The sequence below is a fragment of the Cygnus olor genome, chromosome Z, assembly GCF_009769625.2.
Source record: "Cygnus olor isolate bCygOlo1 chromosome Z, bCygOlo1.pri.v2, whole genome shotgun sequence".
In the NCBI taxonomy this organism is placed as follows: domain Eukaryota; kingdom Metazoa; phylum Chordata; class Aves; order Anseriformes; family Anatidae; genus Cygnus; species Cygnus olor.
Genome location: NC_049198.1, coordinates 33,989,903 through 34,008,407, shown reverse-complemented (window position 1 = coordinate 34,008,407; position 18,505 = coordinate 33,989,903). Strand labels below are relative to the sequence as shown.

Sequence of the window (18,505 nt, the reverse complement as noted above, 5' to 3'; positions counted from 1 at the left end):
TTTCAGTTGTCTTTGGTAAATTAGACATCTGCCAACATTAGACATCTGCCAACCGTACGATCTCTATCTCAAAATTTAATGTACTTCTAACACTATAAGCAGATATATTTAACACTTAAAAGGGCACTGTGCTGAAGATGGTGTCTAAGCGGCAACTGCAATCAATAGCTTCTTCTTGTTAGTCTCAGCCTGGGATCCTGACCTGCTCTGCCTTTTCAACAGTACGCTGTGAGATGGTTATGTGCCAAGCTGTTATGTATCCCTGCTACTGGTTGATTTAAAGTCTTTCTCTCAGCATTCCTCTTCCCCTCGACTGTCCTGCCGCTAACTCCCCTAGCCCCCCAGTTGCCCTCTGCACCTTAACTCTGTTTAACGGGAAGGGAGGGCCTTGCAGCTGCAGCTTGCTGCAGAAGGGGTCTCATAACAGGTTAGAAATGGAAAGGGTTTTCAGCAAGGGCTACTGAGGAACTCTGTGGAAAATAATAATTTGGTTTTCCATTACCTCTCAGTCCTCACTCCTGGCGCTGAGCCCCAGGTATTTGATTATGGAAGGGATCCTGTCCGCATGGTGAAACTAGCACCCTGCTCCTTCCCCCTTGCCTTAAGGTCCAATACCTCACATTACACTGCATTAATGTTTATGAGATCACATTCAGATTTTTCTCCTCAGCTTCTTGTCTGTCTTTGTGTAACACCAAATATGCTTTCAGTCTTATGGTGGCCCTTCGGCAAATGGGGGATACTGCTATACTCAGTTTCCACCACCTAATACCCTAAGCTTGGATGAATCATAATTTAGTTTATGGGAGTAACAACAACACACTGAGAACGAACACTGAAGTAAAAACTAACCTCTGTAAACTGAAACTATATCAGGTTTTAATCTTAGAATCAATATCTGTAATGTGGAAGAGAGTAGAATAAAGAACACTTTTTCTTGTTTCTTTGCTTATTTTTTTGTTTCTTTATACTCTAAGTATTATGCCACTGCTACAAGAGGACAACAGAGAAACTCTAATGACCTGCATATATCTGATGTGCTTTACATCCTTCATCTGTTTTCCTTGATGAAGATAAGTCAATAGACAAAAAATACTTTGCATAAAGATGTACAGGATTTGTGAAAAAGTGTATAGGACTTTGTTTACAGACCAAAACTGAGAAGGGAAGAAAAGAAGAAAACTGCTACCTAGCATTCCTTAACTCAGCAAATACCTTGTTGAATACTTAGTTTCACTGTGGCCTATAATCTTTGTTTGTAGTGTGCGGAGCTAAGATGTTAAATAGCAAACAGTCCAACGGTGCATGGGTTAATTGCACGTTCTGAAGTGACAATCCCCTAATTGAATATTTTAGGGTCCTCTCATTGCCCTGGGGTAAGTTTTAATTGCTGTAATAATATTTATCTCATTTCCTAGAAATCGTGCAAGGAGCGACAATTTGTTCTCTTTAATTCTGCCTTCTTAAAAAAATCCCATGGTCTTTTTTTTTTTTTTTTTGTAAACTTTTCTTGGTGTTCATTAAAACAAATCAGGCCAACTCCCAGTCCAAACCAATCATGTTCTATAATCTCTTTTAAGCTTTGTGAAAGAAGAGGGCAATTTCAAATGCTATTGTTCTGTGAAATCTCCCAGGCAGCAGAGATTTTGTCACACAGTTTAAAGTCTCATCCTAAAGTCACAGCTCCTAAAGTCTCATCCAAAGCTCACTGAAGACTTTGGATGTCATTGAAACTTGGCTTATGGTCGCTTGTGTTTACAATTCTTTTAGTAAGGTTTTAAGTATTACAACTGAGAGCTATCTCCCCACCCCCCCACCCCAGTCTTATTTTCAGTAGTTTTGCATTAGTAGAAGTGTATCTAAATCTTTGGGATTAGTCTTTATTTACGTAACATTAGCTCCCCTCAGATTCAGACTCAGGGATACCTGCCTTTATAGCTTTAAATAAAAAAAGAAGTGCTGGAAACCTTTCCACCAGCTTATTAATATTTACATTCTTTAAAATTTCATTCATGCAGGAGTTGCAATGATAAATTTTGTTTGCAAAGATTATCTAACAGACCAGATGTACTTTGACATGGTTCTGGAGGTACACAGCTGAGAGTTTCTGTATGTACCTCTGGATGGGTTCTGCACAGATGTCTAGCTTTCCATAACTCATAGTTACTTTTAAGGGACAAACACAGTTCTCCAGATTCTGAAGACAGTTAACACTTGAGAAATTTACACTAGTTAATGCTAAATTGAGAAGTTCTGTCAGAAATTTTGTGATAGTGATAACTCTACAACAGTGTTTGAGTCCTTCCCTTCCCTTCCCTTCCCTTCCCTTCCCTTCCCTTCCCTTCCCTTCCCTTCCCTTCCCTTCCCTTCCCTTCCCTTCCCTTCCCTTCCCTTCCCTTCCCTTCCCTTCCCTTCCCTTCCCTTCCCTTCCCTTCCCTTCCCTTCCCTTCCCTTCCCTTCCCTTCCCTGCCCTTCCCTGCCCTGCCCTGCCCTGCCCTGCCCTGCCCTGCCCTGCCCTGCCCTGCCCTGCCCTCCCCTCCCTCCCCTCCCCTCCCCTCTTCAAAGTCATTTGTAGTTGGTGGGAACACTTATGCTTGTAATTAACCATTGCGTATTTTTGTGCACCAGCAGCCTTGAGGGAAAACTAGTTCTAGCATTTGGAGGAAATGTTTAACAAACCACATCAGACGTTCTCAGTCACTCTCCTCTAAACTGTACCCAATGTGCTCTACTCCTCTCTTAGCTCATTAGAGTCACACCAATGCCTCCTCAGAGGCTGCTTCTCCCTCTCCCTTCTTGCTCCCCTGGGATCATCTGCAGAGCAGGGCAAAGGTCTGCTGGTAGACAAGGAGCTCTTCGGAGTTCCCCTTGCTCGGTGTCCCTTGCACAGTGCCTTGTACACATCCTTGGGGTGATGTTTTGCACCAAGAAGAATATCCATTGTCCAAACTGCCAGAGGTGGACTCCTTTTCCAGGTTCCCAGTTTATTTCAGGCAGTTTTTCTTTGGCAGTGTCAGATTGGCAAATCCACCTCTAGTCATGTCAAAGGATGCCTCTTTCTTTGTCAACACACTTCTTATGCTAGTACGGTTTTATATTGGATCTCACGGGAATTATTGGACAGTCTGCAGGGTACAATGCAGTGTTTCAGAAAAACACAGCGGGTAATTCACTTGGGTCCTGGGATCCAGAAAGCTGTATCATTCCGGCTGAGAATCATAGCACGACTTAGGGTGTAAAAGACCCCTGCAGGTAAATTCCACCATAGAGACTCCACAGCCTCTCTGGGTGACCTGTTCCACTGGCAGTGCTCTCTGTGGATTTCTCTTCCCTAATATCTAATTGGAATTTCCCTTGTTGTGAATTTTGTTTGTTGCATCTTACTTCTTTGCTGTTCACATCCAGGTTCTCTGCACTCCTTTGTTAGACATCTGAAAGCAGATATAAGATTGTCCCATAGCCTTCGCTTCTTCAGGCTAAACAAACCCAGCTGTCTTGACCCCTCTTCATAAATCATGTGCTCCAGACCCTTGACTATTCATAACCCTGCCAAGAGATAGCAACTAATATATAATACAGTGATGAACTGTTATGTCTGTTTTGCTTCTCAGACCTAAGCTGCTAGGTCCTATTTCTGTGAGCTTGGTAAGCACACAACTCACCTGGAGTTCAGCTATTTTACTCTATAGCCAAACCTTTAGAAAATCAATGAGGAAACATCTTAGTCTAAAAACACTGCACTAATCTTCCTAATGCATTGTTAATGAACTTCATGATTTCATTAAGCATCTAAGTTTATATGAAATATTGCAGCATATTTGGAAGTAATACCTCAGTATCCTTCATTCTGGAAACATAAGTGACACAAGAAGGAATAGGAGGGATGAATCAGGCTTAGTGATGATATTAAGGGTAGAGCAGTAGGGAAGCTGTAAGCAATTTAGAAGGGCCACAAAAAAAAGTGGCATCACCAGCTGTGGTACATCCACATACATCCACTACGAAATTGGACAAAATGCTCCTGGCTCCACTGGGAGCCTTTCTGCTCTTAGTGTTTTTGATGCAGGGTAAGAAAAGGCAGTGAATAAACCACTGCACATGCCTCAGGTTTATACCTGCACTCAGTCTTGGGTTTTATGGCCCAGGCACCAGAATGTAGATCAACCTGAGCTTAACCACAGTGAGCTGTGGATGTCTCTACAAGAGCAATGCTCTGACAGTGCTTGTTTGAGAGATACAGCTGGCTTTCTCTTTCATAAGCATGTATGGAACATGTAAAGAGAAGAATATATTTGCTGAACACTGTCACTGCTGGACTGGAGCTTAGGCTGCATCAAGGTACAAGGTGCTTTTGTGGTAGCCATTCAGGTGGGAGTAAAGACTGTCCAGGCTATATATTTTTTTTTCTTTTTCTATTCCTTTTTTTTTTTTTTGGTCTCCTCCTCCTCCTCCTCCTTTTCCTCCTCCTCCTCTTCTTCCTCCTCCTCCTCCTCTTCCTCCACCTCTTTCTCCTCCTCTTCCGACAATTTAAAATCCACTGCAGTCCCTCTGCCAGGAGTTTCCTGCTGGCCAAGGATTCTGGCATGCCTGAAGCCCGAGGAGACATTAAGCACAGCATCTTCTTGAGCCATATGTGAAGGAGGTTGTTTCAGCCCAGTCCTTGCCATGCTAGATTCAGGAAGTAAGATGAGGGCAGGGCAAGTGAAGCAGGTCTTCACTCAGAACATCTGTCCATGCTTTGCAACTGATATTTTAAGGAAACATAGTGTATTTCTGAAAAATGCTAGCATTCCGTGCACTAGGTGATAAATGCCAGTCAGATATTCAGGCTAAAAGGGTGCATGTGCTGAAAACTGTACTTTTTCACTTGGAAAAAGCCTGAGGTCTAATTTGTTTTCCTCCCCCTCTTTCCATGCTGTCCTTTATGGAATTGCTGACTGTCTTTCAAAACTGTGAATTACAGGAAGAAGAGTGCTGACTCAGATGTGCTCATTTTGATGATGTGTCATGCACACTCGTCCTAACAGAAAGAAACGAAAATTAGCATATATTTTGGGTACATTTATATATTAGGATTTTAGTAAAATCTGTATGTGTAAGTAAATGCTTTTAAATAAGTTGAGCTTTTTATTTTAATTTTAATTTTATTTATTTATTTATTTATTTTCTGGAGCACATTAAAAAACGTGATGAAATCATGAATTTCATTCTCCTTTCTCTACCTAGAATTCTACATTTTCTCCTAGACTTTTTCAGACTGAGAAAGCTGCATATTTTAGACCAAACTGCAAAGATTTTTAGATAAAAAGCCAGAAAACTAAAGTTAAGATCTGGGGTCCATAGTCAACATACATCTAACTTTAAACATATGTTAGTCCCAGTGTCTTCAGTTTTAAATCTGGGCTGAAGTGAGTGGATCTGTCTTGTATTACTTTAGGGAGGGGATAATCTTTAACAAATTCTAACTGCCATTTGTTCACTGAACCGTAGAACTGAGCTGATGGCTATGTACAAGTGTGGACTGTTCAGAAGGTCACTCTGCAGATAACAGTAGAGTGAACACTTGTCTGTGAATAATAATGAAAGAAATATAAAGAGATACATGGATTTTTTTATTTTTATTTTTATTTTTATTTTTAAATTAACATTCAGGAAAGCTCACTGTTGGCAGGGTCATATTTACACTGTGTGAACCAGTAGTCAGAGCACTAAACTTTTACAAGAAACTGAAGGAATCCTGATGCTTTAATAGCTTGTAATTGCTTAGGATCTGATTAGATTTAATTAAATCAATATTATTGCCTATTCTTTGGGCCACAGATCCAGTTACTTTGGAGGGTTGTATAAGGGTCTTATAAGGATTTCAGAACTGCTTGGTCAATGACAGAAGAACTATGCTTTTCTTATGAAGTTATAAACATGAAAAAGGAGATTAGCTGTAACTAGGGGCATGAGAGACCTTGTGTAATTTTATTTGTCTTGTTGTCTATTGTTCCCTATTACTATTGTGGTTTTTTTATTATTATTATTTTTTAATTCAGTTCAGACTGATTACTATACTTTTTTTTTTTGAAAAAGAAAAAATTCAGCTTTGCAGTGCAGTATCATATATCTCTGTTAACATTGTGGGATAGTCAGTCACTGTAGTAGGAAGAGTAGAGAGTACTAGGAACATGTTTTGAGCTAAAGGTTGAGTTTTTTCGTCCACATTCAACGGCACAGAAAAAATGTATTTAACAAAAAGCCACACTTCCCTTATTCTACTTTATTCTACTATTTACATTGAATCTGGACAAAGGCCTACTTTTCTGCACTTCGAAATTACCTGAATACTCATACACTTTGATTAATATGCTACTCAGTAAAACTAACATTGTCCAGTGGTAAAAATGGCTGGTAGCAGAGGATCCTACATACCAAATATTTATTTGTGAAAATGTCTGGAGTGCACAGTGAGAGCTTATCTGTTGAGGGAGAAGTCTCATTAGTACATAGCTAATTTTCTGAGCATATATGTTCTTAATGGTGTTCAAAGGTAAAGTTCATTTGTTGATTGAAATTAAATTGCAATTATAATGAATTATAAGGAAATGTGTTTGCTTGCTTGCTTGCTTGTTTGTTTTTAAGAGATGCTAAATGCCTTATACTTTTTTTTTTCTCTTTTTTAAAGGATTAACAAACCTTAGAAGTACTCTGAGAACACATTTATCATTTCATCTGGCTTGACTAATGAATTTTATAAAAACCCAAGGATATTTTGGAAGGTCTCTGTCCAAATTTCAGTCAAGGGATGCATCTTAATAGAAAACGTGGTACATTTTATCCTGTGACTAATGTTTTGGTCCTTCATTATATGGTGTAAATCTGCTGGCGGAGGAAGAGAAGACCACTTTCATCAAGAACATTTTCACTAGTGGAAAAGAGCTGGTGTACCCTAATAATATGAAGCCATTTGAGAAAACCTGGTTGTTGCCACTGCTGTCCATTCTCCTAAGAGTTGTCTGCTCCTCCTTTATTAGTGTCAACCTTGGCATGAAAGTGATGAAGGGACAGTCTGTCTTCCTGTCAGAAGATGACCTCAAGTTCTCCATCCCCAGAGAGAAGGACGTGTGCAAAGTTGAAGTTGTGATAAATGAGCCAATAACACAGAGGGTTGGGAAACTAACTCCACAGGTATTTGGGCCCTGCTGTGCTGCTCTGCGTGTCCGCCTGTGTACAAGTATGGGAGAAAGTAGGAAGTGTTGCTTTCTGTAAGATTTTTTGTGGCAGTGGTTAAATTGCATAGAACTGACTGTTTTATGTGAATGAGATTCAACTTTTTGTTAAAGCTAGCCAGCTGACAGAGGATTGCACCCCTGAAATTGAAAAGTTGAGCTCAGTAACATGCATACATGAAAGTGGGTCTGGTCAGAGTCTCCTTTCACAAATGAAGAATGGGTATTTCAAAACTTTTGGTTATGAGACCTCTTCCAATCTCTCAGCTGCCTGTTTTTCTACCTTAAGGATATCCACTGTCCCTTGGGTAATGCAGAGCCAGCTAGAGCATTTTGCATTTTAGTCATGCAGCCACTACCTTGGGAGCAATTAAGAAAAAAAAATCATCACATACAATAAACACATTGTGTACAGTATTGTTTGCTGCACTCTGCAACAGCCAAATTGCTAACAGATGGCAAATATATAAAAAAAAATTGTTTTCTTTTAAAATCTCAAGCTTGTAGGAATGATGAAATATATTTCACATACCACTGTTCACTCATTTGCCTCACAAATCTCTCCATTGAAGTCATAGTAGGAGGGAGCTGGAAGTAACTGGCATGAAAATATAATGGTAGAGGTAGATTAATGGCTTTAAAATGAACCATAACCAAACAGCTTTTGCCTGTTTCTCTAAAGTTTTGTTAATTGTACCATATAGCATACTCGACTATATTTGTGTATGTGTCTAGATTTTTAAACACTCTCCCTGAGGTTTGTGGTGGTCTCTGCAGAAGCACCAACCTCAGAAAGTTTTTCAGAGCTTCTGGCGTGGTCATCAACATTATTTTTTACACCATTTTGCACCACAATTACTTCTGCCAAACCAGGACATTCACGCCAGGGAAAACAGCAGGTGATGAACAGGGTAACACATTAGCTTCTCCAGAGATTGGTCCCAGGAAGTTCAGTACCTCTGCTGGAAGGCTCTGCAGAGAACCCTCTTCTCTGAGCTCAGGGGTTTGTACAGCATTTTTTTCTCTCCACTTCCCCAGCCTTGCCTGGTCCACTAGGAGAAAAAGAGAGTCTTACACACCGCATTGCCAGTAGACTGTTTCTGTATGCAAGGCTGCTGACTGAGAAATTGACCTTACTCTTTGCTTTCATTTTTTCTTAAATACCTAGGGTCCTTGCCTTTCTCTGCTCCCAACCCCACCTCTGTTAAGTGAAGTGCTCATCCTTTCATGGTCCCATTTCTAGCCCAGGCACACAAACACCTCTTGGAGGCTGCAGGTGCACCTCACCTGGAAGAATGAACTCTCGTGGGCAGGTGGACACAGGGTACCAAGACGGAGAAGGGCTGTGCCTGCTAGTGGTGTGGGGATACCTCCCCTGGATGGGTGCTGGCCTGAGTGACATCCCAATAGGAAAGGTGCCTTCTCCTCCCCTCTGTAGCCACATGGAGGTGAGACCACTGCAACCATGCTTCCAAGTGGGTTTCTCCATGGACACTGCCAGAGAATTAGGCAGTCTGCTTGTCTCAAGTCATATTCTCCAGCTGGGAAAGAACAAGATGCCATTTGTAGGATAAGACCTTCTCTTTTCAATGATACACTCAAATGTGCTGTCTGATCTTTAACCATTCCTGTAACAACATGCCAGAGTCTGGCCATCCTGGTGCCACTTATGCTCTTTCTACCAGGAAATTCTACCACCTGAAAATCTCTCTGATCTGATCTATTTTACTGCCATTAAAGTGAGTAATGTACTAGGAATGTGTGACAATTTAATTATAATTTGTAATTGAAAAGCAGTTGAAGTGGAAAAAAAAAAAATCTCTATAGTAATTAGGAAAAGATTTAGATCTCCTTTGTTTTACCCAGTGAATTTATAGACAATTAGAGTTGCCTGCTCATATAAAAGGAAAACATATTAGGAAACATAAAGCAGATGTTTCTTTTTGCAAAGCAGACTGAGTCTTATACACATATAAAATAATCAGTCAGTGGTAACAGACCTTTGTAGAAAGGTCCTTCATCTTCTATCCCCTTGTTATCAATTAAGAGGTGGAACTACTGATGTCTTATAAAGAAAGAAATAATTTCTTTGATATGAATAACCACCTCCTCAGTTGCAGGCAGTCTTCTCATGTAAGAACAGGGATGCATCAGCTGAGGAGCCAATTGTCAGGTGCAGGTCAGGTCTACTTGTCACCAAAAACACTACAGACCTTGAGGGCTCTTCACTGGTTTATATCAGTGAAGAATCTCATCATCAGTGTATGTTACTAAACTACAGGAAGGTATAGTATGAGTGACTTTCCTATATAAAGTGCATATTTTTGTTTAGCTTGACACACCACTAAAAACTGTCTTTGACTTTTTTTTTCTTCTAGAATATCACTGAAGACTAATTCATTACTTAACTATATCACCTTCCTTTGTGTTAGTTTGCATAAAAAAGAGAAGATAATAAGTAAGAAAAGGGCATATTATTTGCTGAATACTGAAAAATAGCAAAATATATTTCTAAAACATGTGAAAACAACACACAGCAGAACAAACACAGCATAGTTCAAACATTGATTCTATATGAAGCATTTTTTCATGAACTTTCCTTGTCCTTTTTTTCCTAAGTAGCCTCAACAAACAAAAATCAGTCATACTATCTGTAACACCATATATTGTGGATTGTTCCATGATTATTTTGGCCAACTGGAATAGGGTGGTAAATCCATGTATATGTGTCTGATAAACAACTAATTCATTACTTACTGAAAAATTATGATTTTGTACAATCTGCTTCTTGGTAAAAGTTAAAAGCAGGGAATACATTTTAAAATCACTAGAAATATGCAACAATTACCATGCAGCTTGAGCCTCTGAGAGTAACTTCAGTGAAAATGGACACTGCCAATAATAACAAAAGTGATGAAGGGACATTAGATGAACTCTAATTTCTAAATTTCTGATTGCTAATGTGCAATTAACAGAAGTGCATCCCAACTATTTCATTGATTTACATTGAAAGATGTAAGAACTACTGACCTTTGTTTCTATGTAGCCATTACACAGCATTAGAACTTCCATCTTGCTGTACTACTACTACTACTACTACTACTACTGCTACTACTACTACTATTACTACTACTGAGAGCATTACTTTATTTTTACATTGAAATTCAGAGCATCTAAAAAATTTCTCTGTTTACAACACTTACAGTCAGCATTTCAGAATCTCACCAAAAAGCCCTTTCAATTTTACCATCCTCTAGAGCAGCTGGGAGATGTAGCTAATTAAGGCAATCCACTCCATTTTCTTTGCTCTTTTACTGTATTTTAAGAAATGACTGGTAGTATGAAATAACTACTTTCTGCAAAAAGCCCTTGCTTGCCAGTCAACTGCACATGTGTTAATTCTGATTGGTTATGACCTCATCAGAACTATTGGTGAATGCTAAACAGATTTTATTTTAGTACACAGAGGAAAAAAATCATGTGTGAATATTGCTCATAGAAACTGAATCAAAAACACATTTAACTCTGCAGTGAAACACACAAGAAATGATTAGCTTCTGCCCTGTTGCTGACACTTACATGTTCTTTCTGTAGATATGAAATATTGATTATCCTCTGTCTATGCATGGGATGTGCAAGGGTTCCCTCTTATCACAAGGATAACTTGGAAATGATCTTATCAATGCTAGGAGCTTTCAGTCATTAAACTCTGTTAAAAATTATAACTGCATGTAACTTACCAGACACTCAAACTGGCATATGTGAGGACATATCATATCAAACTGGCGTATGTGAGGACATATCAATCATATGCCCCAAAATCTAAATCTCTCTTGTGAAGAATGGGCATATCAGAACCCTCCAGAGCAATATATATATATATATATTATATATATAAAGGATTTAATGTTTAAACTAGATACAGCATAAACAACTTGTAAAGCTATTAAATGCAATGTTATCCTTCAGAAACTGTTGGCAGTTCAGATCAGTTGCAGTCCTTCCTATGAGCACAACTGTATCCATATACCCACACGCTGAGGTGGTGGATAAGTGTGTGCTAAGCTGGCTGTTGAGCTGCAGGGGAAAGAAGGGACTTGGTGGCATGAGAAAATCACCTTTTTATGCCTTTCTAACTGCAGAGCGCCAGCATCCCCACATTGCTCTTGGTGCTCTGGATCTCTCTGGGAGACCAAAGAATGGGTAAATACCTATTTACAGAAATACACTGCAGATTAGAAATTTCCTTAGGCTGATGCATTCCTGATAGCCAGAAAGAACAGCAACAGAAGTTATGAAGTTAGCTTCCTTGACAGTGTTGTACTTGTCTGTTCTTCCTCCATAGGTTTTTGATTGCCACTTCCTTCCTAATGAAGTCAAATATACCCACAATGGTTGTCCAATTTTAGATGAAGACATGGTCATGCTCAGGCTGTACAGGTAAGCAGCACTGGATCACACTGGATCATCACACTTTATTGTTACAAGGAATGCAATTTTGTAATGAAGAGCAAGCAGTCCATTTTTCAGGGTAAAAGCAGGTTCTGCTGTACACGTGGTAACTACATAGATTCAGCAGCAGCATCGTTAATGAACAGCTGACCATCTGTTTACAGGAACATTTTTCATGATCTATTTCAGATACACTGTGAAAATGTGTTTGTTAGTATTGCTAAATATTATATAGTGCTTGTTCATTACAGAAAGCCAGTGATTATTCTTTTTGTTATTGAAAGTGGCATGAGTACTTTAAAAGCATGGCATGTCCTGTGCTTTACTGCTGACAGGGACACAGACCCTTGAGTATAAACAACAAATAGCTTATTCCTTCACTGACAACCTTTTTACAAGCATGAAGAGGTGGGCAGTTGTGTTGGACACCTCATGTTCTCTGAAGATCTGGGATTTGAGAGCACATGAATGAAAGGGGTTCAAGTAATTCAGTTTAGAAAGTGAGGCTAATGTCAAATTCACAGAGAGTGACAGATGGGATGAAGCATAATTCATTTCCTCCTATCACTTGCAGGTTTACAGAAACTGAAACGTTTGTAGAAACATTCACCCTTCATGTACAGTTACTTGAGCCAGACTGTAACATCATCAAAATGCGCTCCCGAGCCCTGGAGGTGCCCGAGTACTATGGTCTGTCCAGGGCAATCGACAAGAATGTCCTCACTTTTGACTACGACAGGAAGATAAATCTGGAATGTACCATTTCCATAACCTCTTTGGAAACCCACCTGCCTGCTCATGGCCAGCTCATCGTGGGGGAAGTGCAGCAGGAACAGCTTCGTGGGGATCAGCCACAGAGCTTCTTCCCTGGCCCTAGTACGAAGTGCTTTAGTTGTTTATGTTAGCAGGTTCGAAGGGACCTGGCAGACTGCATTTGCTGTTTGCTCCAGACATGCTGGGTAGGAGTGGGTCATGTGAAGTTTAACAAACAGCTTGAGCTATCTTGGAAACTGAAAGGGTCATGAAGTTTGTGTGGGGCAAAATGCAGCTCATAAATGGTCAGTAATCCCCTAACACGAATCTGGTTTTGGCTCTGAGACCTGTAGACCAATGTGATGGCTTTGGGAGTGCCAAAACCCAGTAGAAACAGCAGAGGGAGTTGTTGGAGGAAGCATCTTGCCAAGGACCAAGGGAGTCCGGAGATGGAAAAGCCCAGCTGAGAGCAAAATCCTGTAGGATAAATTGGGTCAGGAAATCGGGGTTAGTTTAGCCTAGTGAACAGGCTTCCTGTATTGGTTTCTGCTCAGTTAACTGTTTCACTATGGCTTCTGTTGGGTTACAGAGCACAGCCCAGGCCAGCAGTGCAGAAATGGGAGCTGTATGCTGGGAGTGGGAGTCATCCACAACACAAAAATGAGCTGTGAAGAGTTTCTGAGGATGGGGATTCGATATCAGCACCTTGACCCTCCTTCACCGGACACTGATTATATTCCTGTGAGGTTGGATCTCACAGACAGCAGAAGCAAAACTCTGCACAAGGTAGACTTCTATGCAACTTACAATATCTGTCTTCCTGGTTTCAAAAAAAAAAAAAAAAATATATATATATATATATTTTTAATTATTTTTACAGTGTTGCCAGCTGGGCAAATTACATGCATTATCTTTATGTCCCTATGCTACAGAGAAACACCTCTGTCTGTTTACTGGCAGTCATCAGTAGTTTAGCCTGAAAGCAAAATTAATCCTGGCATAATTCCACCCCTTTACAGAGCATGAAGTGCACCGCTCTCAACATATATAGTAATTAATAAGCTAAGAGCTGTGTGAGCATTTTCAGTTGATAATAATTAATGACTCATGTGCATGTTTCTGTCAGGTAAAATTATTCATGAAACTCACATCAAATTAGGCAAGTTGTTTCAGCCCAAAATTAAAACCACAACGAAGACAAGTGAACCTGGAAGACTTTTCCTGAGGTATAAATATTTTACTTTAGGCATTTTATCATGAAAATGTTTAAATTCTTTTCAGAATAATTTATTGCTTTAACAAGTGCCCCAATTAGCTATGTGAAGGTAATGGAAATTGAATTTATGTTGTTTGCTTCACTTTGTCCTTTCAGTTCTCCTTTTTCTCCCTGTTATAGACTGAATATGCATGGCTCCCTGTTCAGATTAAAGGCGCTATTCCCAATCAAATTCCCAAACCTGCTCTGGGGGCCAAGTTCTTCCTGGAAGTAGACCAATTTATTTTAACCTCCATTACAACCACAACAGTTGATGCTGAAGACAATGAAACTCCAAAGTCCCTGCTTGTGTTCAACATTACCAAGCCACCTCTGCAGGGCTTCATCACTCATTTATCAGACCACACAAAACCTGTTGGCTCCTTCACATGGAAGGATCTCAGTGAAATGCTCATTGCTTATCAGCCTCCAAATAACAGCCACACAGAGAGGAGGAGTTATGAGGTAACAGTGTAAAACATGAACATTTGCTGTTTTTCATCTCCTTGCAATTTGTTAATCTATAAATAAATGCATTCATTTGTAATGGATATTTTTCAGAACAAAACATACTGTTTCTCTAACTATATGCAATACAGGAACTGAGATTATATATTTTACCACTTTCACCTATGACTCATTAGCTTACCAGTCTAACACAAACCATGTCTTTGTTGCTCGCTACTTTAGTAATTTCTTTGAACTCAAAGATTTTTATCCCTTCTGTCTGAAAATATCTAAAAACAATTTTCTTTTTGTTTCTTCTTCTTCTTCTTCTTCTTCTTCTTCTTCTTCTTCTTCTTCTTCTTCTTCTTCTTCTTTCTTTCTTCTTCTTCTGAAGATCTGGCGTCTGCAGGTCTGTAGTAAGTAAACAACTAAACAGTGTAAATCTGTGAGACCAAGGCTGCAGGAATACATTTATGTATTATGGGAAGGAACTGAGCACCACTTCTACCTTTCCCATGTTTGCTGCTAGCAATGTTTCACCCTCCAGATCTGCCAGAGAGTGATGAAGATGAATGTCTCCCACTTTGGGTCCAGTGATTTTTTAGTAATCAGGACATTTTGTGGAATTCAGTAGTGTGCCAGCACTCTGAGAAATAAGCAATAGCCATAGAATGAGAGGAAGATAAATTATTTAAAGAAAAATATAAATATTCTGAAATTAAATCTGATGAAATAGTTAAGAAAAAAAATAGTTGCTGTTAAAGCAATGAAACTGTCTGAAAAAAAGCAAAATCAGAGAAAGGTAAGCTGGAGAAAGGGTGGACTGGAAAGCAGAGCAGCAGTAGTACGTGTTGGCTCCTGATGCTGACAGTGTGCCTCTTTTAACCTCAACTGTCAGAGGAACCTCCTTTTTGCTGTTTCCTTAGTGTGAGTAGCAGTCATCCTACCAAACTCTCTGCTCTGTAAGTGCCTCTTCTCCATCCCACTTTTGGCATTGACTGCTGATTTAAGAATTTCTGGGCAATTGAAGAGTTTGACCTTCCCTTCCCTTCCCTTCCCTTCCCTTCCCTTCCCTTCCCTTCCCTTCCCTTCCCTTCCCTTCCCTTCCCTTCCCTTCCCTTCCCTTCCCTTCCCTTCCCTTCCCTTCCCTTCCCTTCCCTTCCCTTCCCTTCCCTTCCCTTCCCTTCCCTTCCCTTCCCTTCCCTTCCCTTCCCTTCCCTTCCCATCCCTTCCCTTCATTCACTTCCCTTTCACTTCCTTTTTTTTTCCTTTTTTCTTTTTTTTTTTTTGTGCCAGTACATATCTTTTTTTCAAAATATTTTTTTCCTCCTACAGGTATCAATAAAGGGGGAAGTGCCCCTTCTCCCCTTTATTATTGCTATCAAAAAGCCTTGTGTTATTTGCAGTATTAATTATACCCCAACCAACAATAAAAATGCTCACCTTTCCCATCAATTTCTACACATTGCAGATTACCTCCATTTGCTGTAAAGAACACAGAAGACAGATGCTTAATCTAGTACAGAGTCTCAAAGACTCTTTACAAGCTAAACTGAGTTTTGTTTGTTACTTTATTATCAGATGTTAAAATCTCCTAGGATGTATCACTGAGATAAGAACACACTGTATGTGTTTTGGTGTACAGTTGGTTTTCAGGCTCTTTTTTTTTTTTTTTTTTTTTTTTTTTTTTGTCCAATAAACTCTCTGTTTTTTCAACAGCTAGAGGTTGAGGTTCATGACTTCTACTTTGAAAGGAGTTTACCTATCACAGTGCATCTTTCTATCAGGACAGCAGATACAAATGCTCCTCGGGTTTCATGGAATACAGGTGAGACTTCTTTTACTCAGTTTATTCTACAGAATTGCTCACAGTCTGGACATGGCATTTGACAGAGCTCTAAAATTCAGACCTACTCCTGGAGTTTAAGGATCATGAAACTCAAGGAGTGTAAATCTATTTTTTTTCTTTATCTGTTTTGGGAAGAAAATGTTATAGAAACTTAAAGAAATGTTCAGTTGCAACTGGGATAAAAAATGAACTAAGAAGTGTTAAAGGAAAATCAGGATTTCTGTATACAGCATTTTCTTCAATAACGTACTGGACATAAAAGAATATAAGTAATAAAGACAAATATGTGATTAGAGTAAGAGCTGTAGGATAGAGAAGAGTGTCAGAAAAGCCAAGGCTGATTGGTATTGCTTAAAGTAGAAGTCTGGAAAAATGAATAACTAGAAGAAGAGGATTCAGGAACTAGAAGAATATTCTTTTTCAAAACTCTATGGAAAATGAGATCGTAAAGCAGTAGAAAGGAGGCTGGAAAAGGAAGGCTGGGAACTGATGAAAAGTGGAATGAGAAAGTACCAGTGCTAAAAAGTAAGCACATAGAACAAATATATCAAACTGGAGTTGAGAAGAGAAAAAAAGCAAGGGAAAAAAAAAGTCCCCAGTACAGTGCACAAGGAGTGACTTGTGCATGACATCAGTGTTGGGTTACAATGTGGAAACACAGAGCAGGGCATGATACACCATCAGCAGTTTGAAGCCTGGAAACAGAATAGGGTTAAAGCTAATTCAAATAAGTTTATAGTACCTCCACTGGAGAAGGGACAGGCTTTTCTATCCACAGTGAAATCTGCATCGATATTTAGCCACAAAAGGCAATATATTTTCAAATACAGACTCACTAAGAAAGTTGAGTCCCCAGTTTCAGACATTGTGAGATCTCAGGTGCAATACTACAATTTGTGCAAACATCCAGAAATCTGTCTAGCTAGTCTGTTGAGTAATTGGGAACCAGTATATGTTATTTCTCTGAAAAAAAATAATCCTTAAAGGCAATTGACTAAGGTAAAGATACCAGAAGAAAAGCTGATATAAAATTTTTAAGCTGCTCTTGAAATGTCTGTATCAGGCAGATACATGGATGGGACTAGATGTGTTTTTTTTCCTGATTGTAGAAACATTCAGAAAGGGATACTGAGGGCCTTGAATGTTGCACATGCTTTTGTAAAATAACACTGGTCTTTGCAGGCCTCAACCTCCTGGAAGGACAATCCCGACCGATCACATGGCAACACTTCCAAATTGTAGACAATGATGACATCCAAAATGTTCGCTTGGTCACAGTTGACGGCTTACAGCATGGGCGGCTCACAGTGAGAGGTAAATCATTGTTTAGACTTGGCTGGGAAACACCTTCTCTAGGGACAACTGGCTATGGTAACGTGATGGTAAAGAAGATGCTGACAGAGTCTGTTGTATGTCACTCCCTGCTGAGGGCAGCCAGCATGAAAGCCAGATTTATAAGGGAATGAAGGTGCAGAAGGGAACCGCAGGATGTACACGAAGAATTTCAAAAGTTCAAAAGTTCATAATGAAAGCCAGTTGCATAGCTTACACACTTTTGCAAACAGTATATTTATGTTGTCTCCATCATAAAGTGGGAAAGACTTGTAAGTCTGGCATTTTGCCTATATGCCACTTTCATTTGAAAATGAAATTGGTTCTTATTTTCTTCACTGTAGGTGAATTCAGCTCAAGTGAGGTAATGTGAGTAACCATGGGCAGCAGCCCTGTTACCGCCAGTTCTCACCAGGGATGGGTGAGCTCCCCGATGGCTGTGATCCCTCCACAGAACCAGAGAAATGCCAGCATAGTCAGACATTTCCCCGTGCTGCTCAAAGACAGCAGGAAAGCCAGGGATATGGGAGTGCTGCTTCTGCAGCACTCACCTCCAGAAAGAAAAGGAAAAGCAGAGCCAGAGGGGAGCCAGCTCTGCAATGAACCGAGGAGCAAGAATCCAGCACAGCCCTGTGCTGGTCTGTCCCGGCCCCGCGGCTCTGGGCAGCCCAGCGCTGCACCTCTGGGCAGGCTTGATGGTAGGCTTGAGCTCCCTCTGCTGATCGGCCTCCTCCATTGCAACCATGCAATAAATACTACAGTTAAAACAAAACAGAACAAACAAAAAACAAACAAACAAAAACATTATTTAACTTTTTACTTTCTTAACATTCATTTAAACCCCAAAGCTGAAATTTTAAAGAAATCAGCTTTGCTGTTGTAGAGCAGGCATGGCCTAGGTCAAATTTGGTTTCTACATTTTCTTCTTAAGTACTGACAATGCTTAAGGAATGCTGAATTGTCTTGATTTGTTGACAAATACAGACAACATTTGGATAGGTTTGTTGTTTAACAGCATCTTTAAAGGTTTAATTTAAAAAGAGGAAATTAATTTACACTTCTAATTCATTAACCTGCTGCAAGTTCCATATAACTATTTTTTCTTTGAAATCTCAAGAGTCATCTCAGTACTGGTCTCTTTGGGAAAGAATATAGGTAAAAGAAATCACTCTGCTGTCGGCAGGGTGGAAAGGTGCTGCCACT

General features: G+C 39.7%; 1 protein-coding gene across 10 annotated transcripts in view; it reads left to right on the top strand.

Moving 5' to 3' along the window:
* FREM1 (FRAS1 related extracellular matrix 1) overlaps positions 1–18,505 on the top strand; it is a 69,094-nt gene that overhangs the window by 4,921 nt on the left and 45,668 nt on the right. For 9 of the 10 annotated variants that reach the window (XR_005815329.1, XM_040541375.1, XM_040541378.1 and 6 more), the window contains exons 2-8: positions 6,671–7,173; positions 11,560–11,654; positions 12,241–12,542; positions 13,009–13,205; positions 13,816–14,139; positions 15,841–15,949; positions 17,153–17,284. Coding sequence is in view for 9 of the 10 variants with exons in the window: in XM_040541375.1 (XP_040397309.1) it covers positions 6,943–7,173; positions 11,560–11,654; positions 12,241–12,542; positions 13,009–13,205; positions 13,816–14,139; positions 15,841–15,949; positions 17,153–17,284 (1,390 nt within the window). In the remaining variant the exon portion in view is untranslated. Of the gene's footprint in view, positions 1–6,670; positions 7,174–11,559; positions 11,655–12,240; positions 12,626–13,008; positions 13,206–13,815; positions 14,140–15,840; positions 15,950–17,152; positions 17,285–18,505 lie in introns of those variants that run through there. The other variant, XM_040541379.1, reaches the window with a different exon arrangement.